Source organism: Solanum dulcamara, chromosome 1 (assembly GCF_947179165.1).
Source record: "Solanum dulcamara chromosome 1, daSolDulc1.2, whole genome shotgun sequence".
NCBI classification, from domain to species: domain Eukaryota; kingdom Viridiplantae; phylum Streptophyta; class Magnoliopsida; order Solanales; family Solanaceae; genus Solanum; species Solanum dulcamara.
Genome location: NC_077237.1, coordinates 85,577,039 through 85,596,814, shown reverse-complemented (window position 1 = coordinate 85,596,814; position 19,776 = coordinate 85,577,039). Strand labels below are relative to the sequence as shown.

At 31.8% G+C, this 19,776-nt stretch overlaps 3 protein-coding genes across 3 annotated transcripts; 2 read left to right on the top strand and 1 right to left on the bottom strand.

Moving 5' to 3' along the window:
* Positions 1-110: 110 nt before the first annotated feature.
* LOC129890333 (NDR1/HIN1-like protein 6) lies at positions 111-1,219 on the bottom strand. Its single transcript, XM_055965900.1, has one exon. The coding sequence runs from the start codon at positions 1,121-1,123 to the stop codon at positions 299-301; it is 825 nt and encodes a 274-aa protein (XP_055821875.1). The 5' UTR covers positions 1,124-1,219; the 3' UTR covers positions 111-298.
* A 4,855-nt stretch (positions 1,220-6,074) lies between these two features.
* On the top strand, positions 6,075-7,869 carry LOC129890321 (abscisic acid receptor PYL2). The gene is made up of 2 exons (XM_055965892.1): positions 6,075-6,487; positions 7,297-7,869. The coding sequence occupies exons 1-2, from the start codon at positions 6,256-6,258 to the stop codon at positions 7,635-7,637; spliced, it is 573 nt and encodes a 190-aa protein (XP_055821867.1). The 5' UTR covers positions 6,075-6,255; the 3' UTR covers positions 7,638-7,869.
* Positions 7,870-13,020: 5,151 nt separating this feature from the next.
* On the top strand, positions 13,021-18,976 carry LOC129882032 (uncharacterized). Its single transcript, XM_055956152.1, has 6 exons — positions 13,021-13,436; positions 14,321-14,589; positions 14,730-14,822; positions 14,906-14,977; positions 15,131-15,247; positions 17,737-18,976. The coding sequence occupies exons 1-6, from the start codon at positions 13,121-13,123 to the stop codon at positions 18,832-18,834; spliced, it is 1,965 nt and encodes a 654-aa protein (XP_055812127.1). The 5' UTR covers positions 13,021-13,120; the 3' UTR covers positions 18,835-18,976.
* Positions 18,977-19,776: the final 800 nt, after the last annotated feature.

Here is a 19,776-nt window from a genome sequence, read left to right as displayed (position 1 = left end):
CAAAAACACATTCAAATATCTCAATTTTTTGAATTTTTTATCCAAATTATCACATGTTTACTTTTTTTTTTAAAATGTAAATTACTATCAATTATTTATCAAAATAAATCTTAATAATCATTTGTTTATTTCTCCACATGAAATATCACCGTGTTTAAATAAAAAAGTGAACAAATGATATGTTTCAATAAATATTTGCTCAAGAAAAAACTCGTACGCCCGATAGTTTAGGCATAAACTCGAAGAAAATAAAAATAATTTAGATGTATTTTACCCAGTTCACTCACCAAAAAATGAATCAGAAGCTCCATTTTAAGATCTTCATTCGTAAATCAGTCTTACATTTAGCATTTGTAGTTGAAGCCACCGCCGGAGTTTTCCCCGCCGGAATTTTTCCATGGATTCCTTCACAAGTAACTCTGATCCCGACTTCCTTACTTTTCAGTTTATCCATTTTCGCTATCACCATTGTATCCAACAAGATCTTCATCGGTAATCCATTTTTTCTCTTCAGATCTGATTTCAAAGACGAAATTGAATCCGCATCGAGCACTTGAGACGCCATTGATAAAGTAGAATGAATGATCGTGATGTTATTTGGACTGCTGTTGAATCCTGTGAACGATCCATTAGCAAGTACGACTGAATTCGAGTTTACCGTTAAGGAAACGGCGTCGTAAGTGTAAATCAGCTTTTTATTGGGGTTTTTAGTTGAGAGTGTGAGATTGAGCTTAACGGTGAGGTGTGTGGTGTCGTCGGAGGTAGTAGTGAGTTTGAATTGGATTATTTTGAGGGAGGAGACGGAGAATGCCGGAGGTTTTGGGCGGAAGAGGAAGTAGAAACCAGCGCCGGCGATGGCGGCGAGGAGGAGAATGGTGCAGATGAGGAGGAGTGACCAGAAACAACAGAAGCAGAAGCACCGGCGGCAGGTGCAACGACGGCGGTTGTGTCGGTGGTAGGCAGTTGGAGTTGGTCGGTAAGGGATGCGATTCGGGTTGTACATTTGGTTCTTCGCCGGAGGAGGAAATTGCGGCGGTTTTGCGGTGGTTTTGGGATTGACGGCAGCGGCAATGTTGGTGCCATTGCCATTTGGCTTAGCTGAAGGGTGCACTCTGTCAGCCATTTTTGAAAAGTGAATGAGCTTTTAGATTTGGCAGAAGAAAAATAGAATTTATACTTCTGTCGTTTCACTAACGTCGGTGGACTCATGTATTTTTCAAAAATATTATTTGGACTTGTGTCAGATTTTTTTATAAGTAATGTTTTTTCAAAAGTATTTTCAAATAGTTGTAGTAACATATAATGAAATAATCAGATTGGTAGATATATAGTGTACTAGCAGTTTTATGTCCCATGATTATTTTTTCATTCGACCCTGCGCATAGCGGGAGCTTAAGTGCACCGGATTATCCTTTTTCTATTTTGATTATTGCATTACGTTGTTATATTGCTATATAATGCTTTCTCTAGTATTTATTATATTTTTATATTTTTTTTATATGCATTATTTGAGTCGGAGTTTTTTAGAAATTATATGTCTACTTTCATAAAATATGAATAAAATCTATGTATATTATATTTTCTCAGACTTTAACGTGTGAGGCTACATTAAATATGTTGTTAGTAGACAAATTTATTCGTGCTATTAAGTGACAGTGAATACCTCGTAATATTAATTATCGTGCACATAAATTGATGGGGACAATATGATTATGACAAAGAAAGTGTTTGGCTAACAAATAAGTCTTTAGTATCCTAAAATGAAAGAAATTCATAGTAGAGAAGGTTTATGTCTTAAATTGTATCTATGTTATGGATTAATCTAGTCAATAAATATCGAATATGATAGTTAAGTCAATGATCAATCGAGTCAGCAATTACCAAATATCAAATGATTAAATAAAATATAAAAAATATTTGATTTAGCATTAAATTTTAAAAGAAACAAATATGCTTTAGAAATTTAAATTAAAGAGATAAAAATTAAATTACTCTTGAATATAAAAAATGCCAACTTTTTTTGTAACATATTTATAAGGAAAGAAGTAAAATAAAACAAAGAAAGTAAGAGTAAGCACCCATTTGGATTTAGCTTATTGTGGTGTTTGCTAACTTTAAACTATAAAGTTTTTAAAGTCAGTTAAAAATGAAAAGTTAGGATTCCTAACTTTTTTTTTTCTAAGTGCTTAAAACCATTTTCTTTGACCATGGAAATTACTTTTATATCCCTTATATTTTAACTAAATTCTCAAACTACCCTTTTTATTATATTTAACCCTAAAATTTACATAATTTTCCTCATTTCTTCGACATAAGCACTTTTATCCAAACACTCAACTGCTTATTTATAAAAATAAATTTCAGCACTTCAAAGTTCTAAAAACACTTCATATATAAAAGCTATTTTTTTAAGTCCATCCAAACGATCTCTATCTTGGTTAATACAAAAGGAGTATGAAAATTTGTGAAGTGAAGGCAAAGCAAGCGTCAAAGTCTATCTTCTTAGTTTTTCCTTCATTTGGTTCCAAGTCCATTTAGACAAAATTTAAATTTTATAAATTTAATTTTAAAGATTTTAAACATTGGATTTAAAGTATATATATAAAAAAAAAAATCATATTTACTACTATTTGTTAAATTTAACATGAATTTTTATACCAAAAAATTATGCTCCACAATTAAAATATTAGATTTTGATGAATCTGATACTAGTACTTTACGCCCACCTTTATTTGAGAGGACCGAGGGGTGAGAGCAAGGAAAATTTATAACATTCAATATTTATATTAGAATATAATTAAATAATAAATTAAAGTTTTTTATAATTTTAAAAACATTACTTATAATTTAGTAATAGAAAAGTATGTAGTATCAGTAATATTAATAATTATGTGCATATATTATATTAAGTTGATTTGAATATTAAATTAGTGACGAATTTAATTTAATAATTAATTTCATTTGTCTTGTTGTAGTTTATGTTTTGTTACTATCTGCTTTTTTGGAATTATTATTTGTTATTTTTTGTACGAGACTGCTTTGAGGTGGAGAAGTTTTGAGTACACTCTATACTTTTCATACCTCATATAGTGGGACTATATTAGATATGTTGTTGTTGTGGTTGCTGGATATTGTGGGGTTTGATGTTCTTGGTTAGGTATTGTGTAGTGATTTTTCTACAGTTGGATATTATGGGTCTTTATCATATTATTTTGTTGTAGTTTATGTTTTGTTACTATCTTGTGTTTTATTTGTTATAATCTGCTTTGAGGTGGAGTAAGTTTTGCGTGCAATCTAACCTCCTTAGACTCCACACTATGAATTATATCAGATATGTTGTTGTTATTGGGTAATGTCGAGGGCGCCTCTAAGGCTTGGCCAGTGAGGCCATTGCCTTAGGCCCCAAAAAAATTGGAGACCCCAAATTTACTTGAATTATTATTATTAATTTTATTATATATCATATAATTTATAAAAATAAAATTGTTACAATATACTCTTTGTTATTTATTTGAGGTTATTTTATACCAATAAGTTTATAAATTATGATAATTTTCTTTATTTATTAATTGGTATAGTTGTTTCACCCTTCAATTTTAACTTTTATCCTTTTTATATAGGAACTAAGCTATATACATCGATAACGTAATGAATTCATTTTTCAATCTTCTCTGAAACTGCATGAATATAAAAGCATTCATGCAACGATTTTCCTCTCGTTTTAATTCAACATATTATATTAATTTCTTATAATTTGTTTTAGATATTCATCAATGAGTGCTACTTTAATTTATAGAATGAATTAATATTATAATTTAAATTGATCATAAATTTGATCTGAAGGTGTATATTTTTGACATATTCATGCTCAAAACTCATTTATTAAGTTATATAGGTTCTTTTCTTTTCCTTGTTTGTGATGATAGCCAAATCAAAATTTTAATTTGAGTTTCGGACATTAACATCGATAATTCACCACTTTATTGTTTGTTGTTTGTGCTCTTTCCTAGTTTTTTTTTAATGTGGAATTCGCTATTCACTATTCTTCGTCTTAAATGATTATTCTATTGTTTAGTAGAAAATATTTTTTGTTAATGTTCAAATTTTATAAAATAAATTTAAGAGCCTCTTAATATGATTTTGTCTTAGGCCACGAGATCCGTTGAGCCGCCCGTGGGTAATGTGGGGTTTGACGTTCTTGGTTAGGTGTTGAATAGTGATTTTTTCCACAGTTGGATTTTATGAGGTTTTATCATATTGTAGTTTTTGTTCTGTTGCTATCTTTTTTTTTTAATTTGCTATTTGTATGAGATTGCTTTGGAATTCTTTACCTTGACCCTCGGTAGGTTTAAAGTTTGTGTACGTTCTAACCTCTCTAGATTTACATTGTGGGACTATGATGGGTATGTTGTTGTTGTAGTTGTTGGGTATTGTGGGGTTTCACGTTCTTTCTCTTCACTAATTTGGGAGTTTAAATGGTGTTTGAGTTTCTAATGATTCATATAGTCATTGAGTAGTAATTTTTCTACCAGTTGGATACTGTGAGGTTTTTTATTTATTGTTTTATTGTAGTCATTGTTCTGTTAATTTTTTTTTGGTTATTAATTGCTATTTTTTTTGTACTTTTGTTACTTCTTGTTCGAGACTCTAACTTTGAGGTAGGAATAAGTTATTGCTAAAACAAATTTGTTTTCTTATAGCTAATTGTTGTAGCAATAGTTGAGTAGCGTTGAAAGAGTTGTAAGCTTTGCAAAGATTGAGACGTAGTTAATTGATTGATTTGTTTTTCAATTTGTTCTATTCCCTTCAGTCGTGGTAGGCTCGTCATCAGATGATCCTTAGTTTGAAACTCGTCAATTCGATGCAAAAATGACAGAGATGTAAGTTATCTCTTCGATTTCCATCCTATATTGAGGTCATTTTAATGAAAGACAATCTCTCATTTTTCTTTTTAAATTTGTTGATTATCAACTCGCCTCATTAACTACTGGGGCATACTCGTGACTCTTCCTAGTGTCTGTGTTCTTGTATACACAAGCTTTCTTAAGTTAGAGTAAAGAGAGCATATTTGAACTATGAAGTGAAGAAAGAAACAGGGACTTCAAGGTTGTAGACAAAATTTCAATTGATTGAAAATTAGCAATAAGTTTCTCAAAAGACTCCTCAAAAATATTGTCGAGTGTGTGTCAAATCTTTCAAAAGCTATTATTTTTAGAGGATCAGATATGGATACGACAACATTTTTGAAGGGTTCTAACCTATATCCTTGGTTAGTGCAACATCACTCGTCCATTTTGATCCGTTCAAATTCAACCCAACTCGCTCGTTTGACACATTTCTAATGTTACAATTTCATATATGTCTCCAAGTCCCAATCTATAACTGAATAGGATAAGTAAGGATATCTCATGAGATTATTTTATCTACCTTATATATAGGATAGTAATTCCATTATTTTAGTAATAATAGTGAGATAAAATAATCTCTGAATTACCTAATTTTTCAAACTAAATATGAACTAAAATTAATTTATCTCGAAATTATTATTCTTATCACGCATACCAAACGATCCTCGAAGGAAAAGTTGTGGGTAGGGTTGAATGTAGCAAAGTTGAGTTTTGATCACGCGAATATGTTAAACTTGTCACATGATCCTCGAAAATACAGCTTTGCTGTGGTGTTGTTTTTTTCTTTTTCTTATCCGGTATCAATTTTGTGTTGCAATTTAATTCAAATTCACGCTATATAAAAATTCAATTAATAAAAAAAGTGGTCTTTACCAAAACAAATTATATCCATATAGTTTGAACTTGAAGTTTTTGATTAAATTTTTTTTAAAAAAAAAACAAGTTAATTTTTCAAATTTTTTTTAAAAAAACAAGTTAATTTTTTAAATGGTTACTCAATAACTATTATTATCTCGAAACTTTGTTTTGTGACATAAAAATCACTCAATTGATGATATTTATCTTAGAAAATCACTCAATTATTATTACTTTACCTACAAAGTCATTCATGCTTTGTGTACGAAACTGCCTACGAAACTCTAATAAATAAAGCCAAACAACCCATGCCCACATGTATTTTCCCTCTCACAAAAAGAAAGCCTATAACTTCTCTTCCTATCTCCCAAAAACCAAAGAACCAGAAGAGAATTTCCCTTTTTTTCCTCCATTTTCAATCAATCAAATTTGTGACTTTTTTCCTCTTCAATAACACTCGCCTCGTCGATTCTTTCCCTCGCGCGTTTCTTAAATGGATGGTGATGGCCAATTATTAGTTCCACAAGGACTAACACAAGAAGAATTTGCAGAATTGGAGCCGTTGATTCGAAATTACCATACTTTTGAGGATTTACCCAACACTTGTACTTCTCTTGTGACGCAGCGCATTGACGTGCCCGTCGACGTCGTGTGGCCCTTCGTTCGTCGTTTTGATAATCCCGAGAAGTATAAACACTTCATCAAAAGTTGCAGGATCATATCAGGTGTGTGATTATTTCTTTTAAAAGTTCAAATTGACGTTATGTCATAAAACATATATTATTATAAGTGATTATATTTAATTAAATTATACTTCAATTTACCTTTCACTAACTTGTGGACAAGCAGACTTGTTTTAGTGGTTGACCACCTCCATTTGTCAATTGTGAGTTTGAGCATGCTAGAGTAAGTGAAAAATATTATTGATCTTCTCGATTGAAAAAAACAACAAAACTTCTCACGTATGAGCCTTATTCTTTTTCCTTATTCAAATTAAACACATAAAATTTGTCCAATAATGTCTTCAGTGGTGATATATAGACTTGAATTATCTTTTATTAATAATGTCAAAAGTTCATTTTTAATTTGTTTAATCCTATCAAAATAAAAGTCTCAATTCTCTTTCTGCTTTTTGATTTTATGTTTACCACCTTGCTGAACTAAAAAAAAAAAGAAGAAGAACCTTTCGAGTCTTCCACAATGCAGTTTTATATTATGATTTTAATCGTATTGACACCTCTATCTTATTCTATCTTAATACCACAAATTCGTTGTTGATAAAAGTTGCATTTGTATACAATAATCGGATTGTAGTGAGTAATCGATCCTTCTTACAAAAAATAAATTCTAAATAAGCGGTGAAGCCACATGTACTTGACAATTGACACCCCTTTATTGGAAAAATAATTACATTGTGTAGTTAGGTAAAAATATTTTTTTATGCATGTACATTACATATTAACATCTTTTGACTTCTTCGTGAATTTATTTTTTATATATTTTAACATCTCTTGGTAAAAATTCTGACGAACAGGTGATGGCGGAGTTGGCAGCATAAGAGAAGTCACAGTTGTGTCAGGAATACCTGCATCTACAAGTACAGAACGTCTAGAAATTTTAGACGATGAAAAACATATTTTAAGCTTTCGAGTTGTAGGAGGTGAACATAGATTGACAAATTATAAATCAGTCACATCAGTAAATGAATTCAACAAAAATGGAAAAATTTATACTATAGTTTTGGAATCATATATTGTTGATATTCCAGAAGGGAATACTGGAGAAGACACAAAAATGTTTACTGATACTGTTGTGAAATTGAATCTACAAAAACTTGCTTTAGTGGCAATGTCTGCTATGCATGGGCACGAATAATTAATCGCGATAGAAAGGAGGATTCAAAATTTAAATTTAATCGTTTTATTATTATTAATAAGTATGGTGTTTGGAGCAAAATGTGCTTCCTTCCATCATGACAAGTATCGAATAAGATTGAGAATTTTTATGTATTATAATTGTATGCAATTATGTAATCGTGGGTTTGATTTTTTGAAATGTTTGTTGTAATAGATATATGTATATATATGTTTTGTGTGCGAAATTTATGTACTCCCTCCATTTTAGTTTGTTTATACTTCGTTCCTTTATAGTTCGTTTAAAAAAGAATGTATTTTTTTTTAGCAATTCTTTAATTTCAATTTTTCGCATGTCATGTTTAAAATCACAAGACTAAAGAATATTTTAATTCATTGCATCTGACTTAAAATTCTTAATGGTGGCTGTGGGCGATGCTGATTAGCATCATCTTTTACATATCATATTTTACCTCGTAAGATAGAATTAAGATCTGCATATATTTTTACTATTTTCGGATTAATTCACTTACGAAATCAAGTTGAATATGTTGTTGTTTTGTAATAATGAAAAAAGAAACTAACTTTATATGAATGAAAAGGTGGCAAAATGCCTTATCAGTGTTCGTGTATACTCCAACCTAAAAGGAGGGAAATTATTGTTGAACTACTCTATAACTTTTATTACTTTTGAATAAATGTGAGAAGAAAAAATTAAAAAAGAGAAACAAAAGAAGAATACATATAAAAAAAAAGATAAAACATTAATGTTAACTATTGAGAGACTTGTGACTTCACCTTACAACATGTGATATTAAACTTACTTTAAGGGTATGTTCGGGCGAAGGAAAATGTTTTTTAGAAAATAAGTGTGTTACGTTTTTATCTATTTTTTTATTTGATTGATAGGTTAGCAAAAATTATTATTCTATAAAAGATTAATAATATATGAGCCATACATATTCGCCGTGTCGAATATGCTTTCAAATATACACAAATCAATGAAAAGCATATACACAATATATACATGAATTATTTACATAAACAATACTAATAACATTTAAAATAGAAAAAAAAATTGATTGAGTACTTTTTAAGAAATAATTATTGATTTTAGCAATATTTTTTTATTTATTATCATCTATAGCAATACTATGATTAATTTGCTATGTATTAAAAATGAATTATGCATGCAATATAATGTATTATAAGTGTTTTAAAATATATTATGCTTGTTTGGTAAGAAATTGACATAATGTATTATGAGCGTATTAAAGTGTGTGATAAATGAATTACTCATGAATAAAATTTGTATTATATGTGTTTTATAAATTATTCTCAATAATATGTATTAAAACTATATTATAAATATATTATAAGTGTACAATGAAAAAAATGTTATTGCTATAAATAGTAAATATTTTCTTAATATAACATATATATCTTAAGTGTCCCTTTAAAATGGTTTTTAACATGGATTCTAAACATCATGGCCGTTCATCAAATAGTTGGTATAAGATCATATATATATATATATATATATATATATATATATATATATATATATATATATATATATATATATATATATATGCATCAACCCTTTTATGGATTTGGCAAAACTAAAAAGTAAAACTTTAAATAACTCATATTATAACTCATCATTTTGTTCAAAATATGCTGATTTGTGAAATTTTCATCTACAAATTAAAAAGAAGCCATCAGTACTATTTGATTCAACCATTAGAAATATATACTCTATATATCTTATAACTTCATTAATCCCCAAAGCAATTTATTATCTAGAGAATATCCATCATTTAGTGGCATGTTCTTCTCTTCTTATTGTTCTTTTTTTTTTGAGTGTGGATGTGGTGTGGGGGGGTGGGATAATAGGTCATAAATTTCTAAGAAATATGGTAAGTGACACTAAAGCAACATTAAAGGCATCATGGAAGATCAATGAAAAGCATATACACAATATATACATGAATTATTTACATAAACAATACTAATAACATTTAAAATAGAAAAAAAATTTGATTGAGTACTTTTTAAGAAATAATTATTGATTTTAGCAATATTTTTTTATTTATTATCATCTATAGCAATACTATGATTAATTTGCTATGTATTAAAAATGAATTATGCATGCAATATAATGTATTATAAGTGTTTTAAAATATATTAGGCTATGTTGGGCTTTTGATTTGTCATTTGTGACTTTCATATGTTAGGGTCTAGGAAAATTACAATTTAATGTTTCTGTGCTATCTAATTTACAAAATATGTACATGATGATAGATAATGTATACTTTATAGTAAATGTGCATATACTATATAGATAACATACATATATATACACAACACATACAATTAAAGTATATTAATAGTATATAATATGACCATATTGGTAAATTAGATGACTAAATAATATATTTACATAAGTATCCCTGATAAAAATGAGTAATTGACTTGTTGGGACTAGGGTTGCGAAAATGTTGAAGGACTGAAATGAGTAATTGACTTTCTAAATATTAAAGAACTTAAAATTAAAGAAAAATTTATAATCAAAATTTAATTGATTTTGAAGTCCTAAATATTTAAAAATTATGAATTATAATTTTATCAATTCCTTAAAGGTTAGAAAAACAACTGACTTTTCGCCAAGGAATTTCGTACTTTTTTAATAGTACAAATTTACTCAAACACTATGGAAATAAAAGGCATGATGATATGTGTTAAGGGACTAGAGTGACTTGAGAGTTGGAATGAGGATGGGGGTGCAATGAATTGGGGTAAGAGGCACTAGGAGATGAGGGAGATTACACTGATTTTGTTGTTGATGTTGTCGTCATTTATGAAATTCACTTTTTTGATATTTATCAGGAAAATAATTTTTCTAATTTTTAGTGAACTTATATTTCTCCAAAAAATAAATTTTATATAATTAAAATTTATGGAATGTTATCAATAGTCCAAAAGATAATTTTTTTTTCTTATGATTATATGTTCAAAGGAAACTATTAACTAAAGATAGATTGTTGAAAATGAAAATCTCATATGCTAATGTTATTTGATGTTTGTGAGTATATAGTTCACTGGAAATTGCCAGTTATTCATTTGTGGAGCGTGTCTGATCTATTACATTGTGAAATAACTTTAAGACATGATTTGAAATGAATTTGTAACAAGATAATATTGAAAGAACTCTGCATCAATTTAATAAGAAGCACAAAAAATGACAAAGAAATAGACTGTGATTAATGATGTAGGAGTTTTAATTCATCATATATGAATTACTAGAAATTAAAAATTATATAGGGATAATACTGTAGCTAGACACAGTATTTCAATAAAATTTTATTATATTAAAAAAGAAATAAAAAAAAAATGAGGTAGTTTTATTTATTAGAAAAAATTAAAAAATTCCGGACACATACTTAGCCACATGATTACGGTTGATATTGGAGAAAATGGGTAAATGATACACAATTAGAAAATATAATTTTGTTGTTTACGGAGAATACTCCGGATTATCTTGCATATTAATTGAAAAAAAAGCATGTTTGAAACTTGTCAAAATTAATATGGAATGCCATCACCAGTCCAAAACATAATATATATTTTTTTCTTATGATTGTCTGTTCAGAAAAACTATTGACTAAAGATAAATAGTTGAAAGTGAAAATCTCAAATGCTAATTTTACTTATTGTAAGTGAGACTCATTCATTGAAAACTACTCATTCTTTAGTTACTGAAGTGTGACTCTGAGTTGCTGCATTGTGAAATTATTTTAAAGTATGTTTCAGATGAATTTACAGCAAAATAATATTAAAAGGACTCTACATTAACTTAACATAAATCACTGAAAGATGACGAGGAAACAAATCTTGTTTGCTGGTTTGAGAGTTTTTATGTTATCATATTTGAACTGCTAAAAAGTAGTAATTATATAAGGGATCATACTACGGACAAACACAAAATATTATAACAAATTCACTTAAAAAGTAATGAAAGAATTAACATATTCAATAATTCAAAGAGGATCAGAACACACATAAATTTGATTTCGAGTTTATGTAACTGCAATCGATCAACATTACAAATCTATTTGAATGATCAAAAAGATAAACAAATAAATATATATAAATTTAGACTTCACGTTGATTAACTAGCTCATCAAAGCTTCAAACTGGACACGACCTCAAACAGATTGAAGACTCGTAATGAATTCACAACAAAGTGATGTTGAAAGAATTCTACATTAGCTTAACAAGAAACACCAAAAATAACGAGAAAACAGATTGCGATTGCTTATTTGGAAGCTTTGATTTATCACATTGAACTATTAGAACTGAAAATTGTTCATTTCTTTAGATAAACACACAGTTTTACAACAATTCACTTAGAAATTAAGAAAAAAAATTAATTCAAAGAAGATCAAAAACACATAAATTTTATTATGAAATTATAAAACTAGAATCGATCAACCCTATATATCTATTTGAATAATCTAAAAATCCAATAAGCAAAATAGATGAATCTAGACTTAGCTCCAAACGTAGATAGTTCACCAAAGCCACAAACTGGAAATGACGTAAAATAAATGGAAGACTTGTAATGAATTAACAACAAAATAATATTGAAAGAATTCTGCATTAGCTCATCAAGAAACACCAAAAGATAATGAGGAAACAGATTGCGATTGTCGATTTAGGAGCTTTGATTTATCATATCTGAAGTAATAGAAACTGAAAAATGTACATTTCTATAGATAAACACACAATTTGACAACAAATTCACTTAAAAATTAAGAAAAAAAAGTTCAATAATTCAAGAAGATCAAAAACACATAACTACAGTCTACAATCAATCAATCAATACTAGATATCCATTTGAATAATCAAAAAATTCAATAAGCAAAATAGATGAATCTAAACTCCGCTCCGAACGTAGATAGAAACTCAGACGGATTGGGCCTCATTTTTCTATCAATAAAAAAAGGAAAAATTACTAGGAAAAAATACTTTTTAATAAATAATTATTAATTTTAGCGATACTCTTTATTTATTACCATTTATATCAATATATAGCAATATTATGATATATCTACTATGTATTAAAAGTGAATTATGCATGCAATATAAATATATTATAAGTATTTTAAAATATGTAATAAATATATTATTCATGAATAAAATTTATATTATATAAGTTCTATAAATTATTCTCACTAATATGTATTAAAATTGTATTATAAGTATTCAGTAAAAAAAAATATTATTACTATAAATAATAAATATTTTTTTAATGTAATACATTTATGATATAAATGTCCCATAAAAAAATATCTATTCTAGTCATGGGTCAAATCCTATAAAACTCACTGTTGACCCCGTAATCGTTCATTCTCTTTTCTACTTCTCTAGGGTTTACGAAACCCTATCCCCGCCGCTCTCCTTTTTTCCCCCAAATCCCAAATCTGAGCAAATCAACAAACTATGGCGGAAGAAGCACAGTACGGAGCACCAGAAGCCGGTAACAACAAGAGGAAGTACGATGATCAAACGACGCCGTCTCCAGGTCCACGTAGACCTACTGGATTTTCTGCTCCGATCGCTTCGTTATCTCCTCCTGATGCTGCTGCTCCTCCTTCTTCTTACAACAACGTTCCGCCGCCTATGGATGATTTTCAGTTGGCTAAGCAGAAGGCTCAGGAGATCGCTGCTAGGTTGTTGAATAGTGCTGAAGCTAAGAAACCTAGAGTTGATAACAACGGCGCTGGTGGCGGAGCTGGTGGATTTGATTCGTATGAACGTAAGTGTTATGAGCTTTCTAGTCTTTTCCCGTTATTGATTTTGTGTTTTGCGTAGTTTGTCTGCTCTTATCGGATGTTTGGACACGAAATTGAGTTGTTTTTTTTAATTTTGAAATTAATATTTTCTGAAATTCTCTACTGTTAGAGATCTGCACTAAAAAGAAGAATTTTGTTCAGTTTTTACAGATATCCTTAAGCCCTATATCAAAATCGTGTTTCTATTGGTTACCACTGATTTTGATTAGCTTGCACGGTAGTGAGGTTTACATAATGTTTATGAGTTTTCTGTACTTTTCTGTTATTGATTTTGTTTATTATCTTATGATGGTTTTTGAGATGATGGTCATATGTTTTTTAATTAAAAAATGTATTTTCTTACTGAAGTTCTTTTCCTCTTGGATACCCTTCTATATTACACAAAAAGGAGAAATTGTGTTCAGTATTTACAGATATCCTTGTACCTTGTTGTATTTTGTCTGTTATAAAATGGTCTTTATATTTGCTACAACAATGGTGCTGGAGGATTTGATTCCTTAAGAGGGGGTCTACTTCCTTTTGCTGTTATTGGTTTAGTGTTTGTGCCCTTTGGTCAATGTAAGAAAATTTTCAGGCAAAGATCTTTTTTATCACTGAAGCTGTTTTACTGCTCATTGTTATTATAATTTCTCCCCTACTTTTATACTCAACCATAATACCCAGATTACAAAAAAAAATTGGTTGAAATACAAATGTTCATACCAATTTTGTGTTTGTAATATGCCTCCACTGATGTGATTGGTTGGTAAGGTAGTTGGGCTTTAGCTTTCACTATGATAGCATTTCTGGTCTATTATAAGATCTTGTTGAGATGATGTTAGATGTTTGTGTTTTTTCTTGACTGCAGACAAGCCCATTGTTACTCCTTCAGTGACAAGTTCATATGGTTATCCGGGGCAAAGCAAGAAGATTGAAATACCAAACGGCAGAGTTGGTGTGATTATAGGAAAAGGTGGGGAGACCATCAAGTATCTTCAACTCCAGTCTGGAGCCAAGATTCAGGTTACTAGAGACATGGATGCTGATCCTAATTCTCCAAATAGAGCAGTTGAACTCATGGGTACTCCTGACCAAATAGCTAAGGCTGAACAGTTGATTACTGAGGTTCTTTCTGAGGTACCAATCTTTGCCTTACAATACCTAAGAGTGTCAAACTCCAGTAATTCTTTCGTTGAATCATATACATCTTCTCGTGCTTTCAAACTTTAATTGTTCGGTTTTCAGTTTGTTAATAATGCATTATTTATCTGAAACAGGCTGATTCTGGTGGTTCTGGTCTAGTTTCCCGAAGATTACCTGGACACCAATCTGGAGGAGAACAATTTTCCTTGAAAGTCCCTAACAACAAGGTGAGTTTTAGTGTTGTAGTTTATTTGTCTTGTGGTTAGCTTTTTACTATTTGTCTCATGTGTATTGATATGTATTTTGTTAGGTTGGTCTTGTTATCGGTAAAGGAGGCGAAACTATTAAAAATATGCAGGCAAGAACTGGAGCACGTATTCAGGTAACTTCATAATAGCTTTTCCCAAATAATTTGCCCTTTTTGTTGGCAACAGCACTTTTGTTTTATGAAGAATTCCAGTCCTTTGCAGTGTGAAAAGCAATTAATTCTGGAGATCTGATTTCAGCTTTCTTATCTTTTCCTACTTTGTCACAGGTGATTCCTTTGCACTTGCCTCCAGGTGATACATCACAAGAAAGAACAGTTCAAATTGATGGGTCAAGTGAACAGATTGAGGCTGCAAAGCAGCTGGTGTATGAAGTGATTAGTGAGGTATGTGTAATTGGACATCACTTTCTATTCTTTCCCGCCTCTTATTGCGAGAATATAATAGGCAGCCAGGCAGATGTGTACTCTTGCCTCAAGATGATACATTCAAACGCCTCTAACTTTTTGACTGTCTATATTTGTATATTGTTTGCTGTTTGTAGTTTGTAACTGTGTATGTGTATGTTGCATGTTGTGGACGACTGCACTTTATCTCTTTAGTCCTTTAAGAGACGCTTTTGTAGCTCTCCTGATCCTGAATGTTCAAAATTTCCCCTCTTAGCATCTTGAAGAGAGAGCGTGGTACTAAAATTTTCAGCAGTGGTGGAATTACCTGTTACATTAAAGTTACAGTTTGCTTCTGTTGCTAGACCATCATGAATGAGCAATTTAATAATCATATATCCGACTTTATATGGATGTTCATAATCTATATCTAAAAATTTAATGTATGTATGTTGCTGTCAATTACCTATATATCCGTCCTTGCCTCGCTAGAATTCGTAGTGTTTGCAGATATCATTTTGCCAGTCCTCTTTTTGGTCTACAGCTTCGGTTAATGGGAATTGTAGTTCATTTCAATGACCCTGGATGAAGGAGATTGGCTCTTGCTGTGCTTCATTTTTTTGGAAGGAAGTATTCTTGTTCATATTGGAGATATGCTTTCTAGTTGCAATTAGGTTGTTGAGAGTATTTTGCTCCACTCTGAACTATGGCTCTATTACATTAAATGAAAGGATTAATAATTTGTTATCCACATAATATATCTGTAGTGTGACATGACACCTACCTATGTCAGCATTTTTTCCCATCGGTTCTTTTTAATTAGTTGGATGTTGCTGGAGCAAGAGATGGGTTTTCTACCCCAAGGCATTATCAGGTTTAAGATGGCTTATCAAAATGTTTAGTTGCCTCAATGTCTATTGATCAATATTTCATTGGACTATAGATGTTCTGTTTTTTTGTGAGGCGCAGGTTTTGGATAAGTGTTCTCCTTGAAGGTAACTAAGCCTGTCTAAAAACTTCCCTAATATTGAAGATATATTCTAATCTGAGATGCTACAATAACTCTTGGTTTGGGTACTTGGTTAATATCAAGAGACAACATATAACTATGCTGGTTAATTTTGTATCTGATCACTGATATTATTATTGGAAAATTTGTAGGCTTAGTATGTATTTGACAATGGTGACACCAACATGGAACCATAAGTGTTGGTGTTCCCTCAGCATTGTTCTGGTATGGTCTCCAACCTAATTATTGATAACTAATGTCATATTCTGGGAGTAAATGAGATGCTGCTTATGCTAGGATGCAAGGGAGGAAACTAAGATTTGTTGAGATTATCATTGTATCTTTTGGATGTCAATCTTGAGATATTCTATGAATTTACCTCCTAAGTGTTGTAAAGAATAGTGTTTGGTGTAACTATTTACTGTTGATGTCATTATTCAACCAGATGACAACTTTATTGTGCCTTAGGATTTTCTAGTGCTTTATTTTGTCTCAAGAAAATTCCATCACATTGTGTCATTACTGTTGATTAGCCGCTAGTATCCTGACTTTTCCCCTTTTTCCATAGACCTTTTAGTAATGGCTATGAAGATCAACCTTCCCATGAGATTTGGAGTGCTGTGAGGACCATTAGTTATGTCAGTTTTGTGTCTTCACCTCTTGATTGCTAGCAGTACTGCTAGGTGCTATTTCAGTAAGGCATTTCTCATTGTCGAAAAATGGAAGTGTCGCCCTTCAAGCAAGATGTGGCGTGTAGGAAGGAATCTGTTTTCTGGTGGTGTTTTTAATGACATCCATTATCACTCTCTGTGGTTGGTTTTCCTTGTTTTTTGGTGCTCCTGTTGTCTACCTTTTTTATGGGCGAACCCAATTCAAAAGGAGTGATTGTTCGTCTTGGAACCGCAAGGTGTGCTGCTCTTGCTGCTTTTTGAACACATCATATTTATTTACTCTTAATAATATTGAAGTATAGCCTTTGTCTAACTTGCATGTCATTGAAACAGTTATTAAACTTCACTGGGCATATAAATTTGAATACACCGTATCATTATTATATAAAAATCTGAATACTCTTCTTATGACATAATGAACGGACTACCACATCATCTTTTACTATTGGTCAAGTCCCTGGGCTTATAGTGTTTCCTTGGTCATCTAATAATGGTATCTTGCCATCTTAAGAGTTATTTTGCCTACATATAGAATGTGTATATTTTTGCCTTTTGTTTTGGTATCCTTCACTTCAAATAGGGTGAGGCTGAGCATCTGCCAGGAGTTTGTACCTCCCAACCAGTAAGTCTTACATCTGACTTGATGCATACCTAATATCAATTGTTATATGTTTGTGGTATTGTTACTGTTTTATCTGCTATGATTATGCTACCTGGGTGTGGCTTAGTCTGCCCTTGCAATGTGAGTTATTTTAATGTGCTTGAATCAATCATATTCTTGGTTAGTTTAGACAACAAATCTTGTGCAGAATCGTGCTAGGAATCAAGGAATGTCCGGAGGATATCAACAACAAGGTTATCAGGCCCGACCTCCTACAAGCTGGGCCCCTCCTGGTGCCCCAATGCAACAACCTGGTTATGGATATGGTCAGCCTGGTGCATACCAATCTCAACCATCTTACCCTGGCTACCCTCCTCAACCTGCCTCTGCTGGATATGCCTCTGGCTGGGATCAGAATACTGCTCAAAATCAGCAATCTCAGGCAGGTGGGTATGATTACTACAACCAACAGGTCCCACAACAACAGCAGCAAACTGCTGGAGGTCCAGCTGCTTCAACTGATAACAGTGCCTATGGTTACAACCAGCAATCTGCCTCGGGTTACAGCCAAGGACAAGCTTATGCCCAGGATGGCTATGGTGGATATCATGCACCTGCCCCTCAATCTGGTGGTTATCAGGGTTCTGGTTATGAGCAGCAACAAGGTTATAGCTCTACTGCTGGCTATGTGAATGCCTCAAACCCAACATCAGACGGCCAGAACTCATCATATGGTACACAAAGTGATGGCAGTCAAGCACCCCCACCAGCATCAGCCACGGGTCAACAAGGATATCATTCTGGCCAGCAGCCCAGTCCTAATCCTAGTTACCCATCTCAAGGCTCTGCTCAGGCAGGATATGGGGTGCCCCCAACTTCTCAAGGTGGGTATGGTACACAGCCAGCTGGAGGGTATGCTGCTAGTTATGGGGCCCCTCAGGCTCAAAAGCCTCCTAGCCAGCCAGCTTATGGTCAACCACAGCAGTCTCCGAGTGCACAAGCTGGTTATGCCCAGCCTGCCCCAGCCCAACCTGGGTATCCTCAACCAGCTGCTCAATCAGGTTATGCCCAGGCCGATCCCAACACTCAGCGACCTCCCTCTTCTGCCTATGGTGCTCCACTAGCTCAACCAGGTTATGGTGCCCAACCTTATGGTGCTCCACCTAGTTATGGCCAGCAGCCACCGCCTTACAACAGTGCCTATGGTGGTTACTCCCAGCCTCCAGCATATGCTTCTGAAGCAGCTCCAACCTCGCAGTCTGTTCCACCTAGTGGTGGGGTTGCAAAAGCATCACCTCAGGGTTAATATCAGTCTTTTTCATATGGTTGATCGGATCTTTTTAAGACAATTTCTTGTTTTTGTTGCTTAGTGATCTTTAGGTTCTGTAGTGTATCAAGCACAGTACTTAAAACTTTAGTTTGTTTTGACCCCATATCTGGGCTGCGCATCTTCTTTCTTGTTGTTTTTTTCAGTTGGCTGAACATATTTTCAATCGAAGTTCCTACTTGCCGGCATGTTAGTGCATTTTATTCGTTGTTTTTTTCAAGTACTTGAATTGCTTTAACCAGTACCAGCACATCTCAAAAGAATGGAGGTTTAAGTTTCAATAATTTTGTATTACAAGAATAGAGAGGCTGAATTCTGACTTTTTCAGTATGCAATATACTTCCAAGGTCTTAAAACATTTCAGATATGTAGTTACAAATATAAGATTATGAGAGGAAGATAAGGTGTTGGACTATAAATTTGACAAAAATAACTTCTTTGCGTAGTAGTAATGCCTTTTATATGTGAAAAAAGAAGTTGGAAAAAGTAAGAAGCAGAAGTGTTTATATTAATTTTTTTCGTTCAAATATACAATTATCTCAAATTTATATTTATCAAACTATGTCAACCTCTATCATAAAAAACTAATCATGTATTATCGTCAACATATGATAGAAGTCTCATTAACATATTACTTCTCTATTTTTGATTTCATCTTTTTTACATTTTGTTAAATTTAACTATTTAAGGCCTCAAAATAAATACTTACAAATTTAATCTTATTTAACGTTTCTTTTTGTTGTTGCGTAATTTGATACTTTGAAATTACTTTTGGAAAGATAGGTCAAAAGCAACTTTTGCTTTTACATACTATCAAGAACGTTTCTCAATGAAAAACCAAGCGCAAATGGTTGCTTCTCAGAAGTACATTTTTTCTAAAATTTCAACATGTAATTTCATGGTCCCCTACCTCTTGGGGGT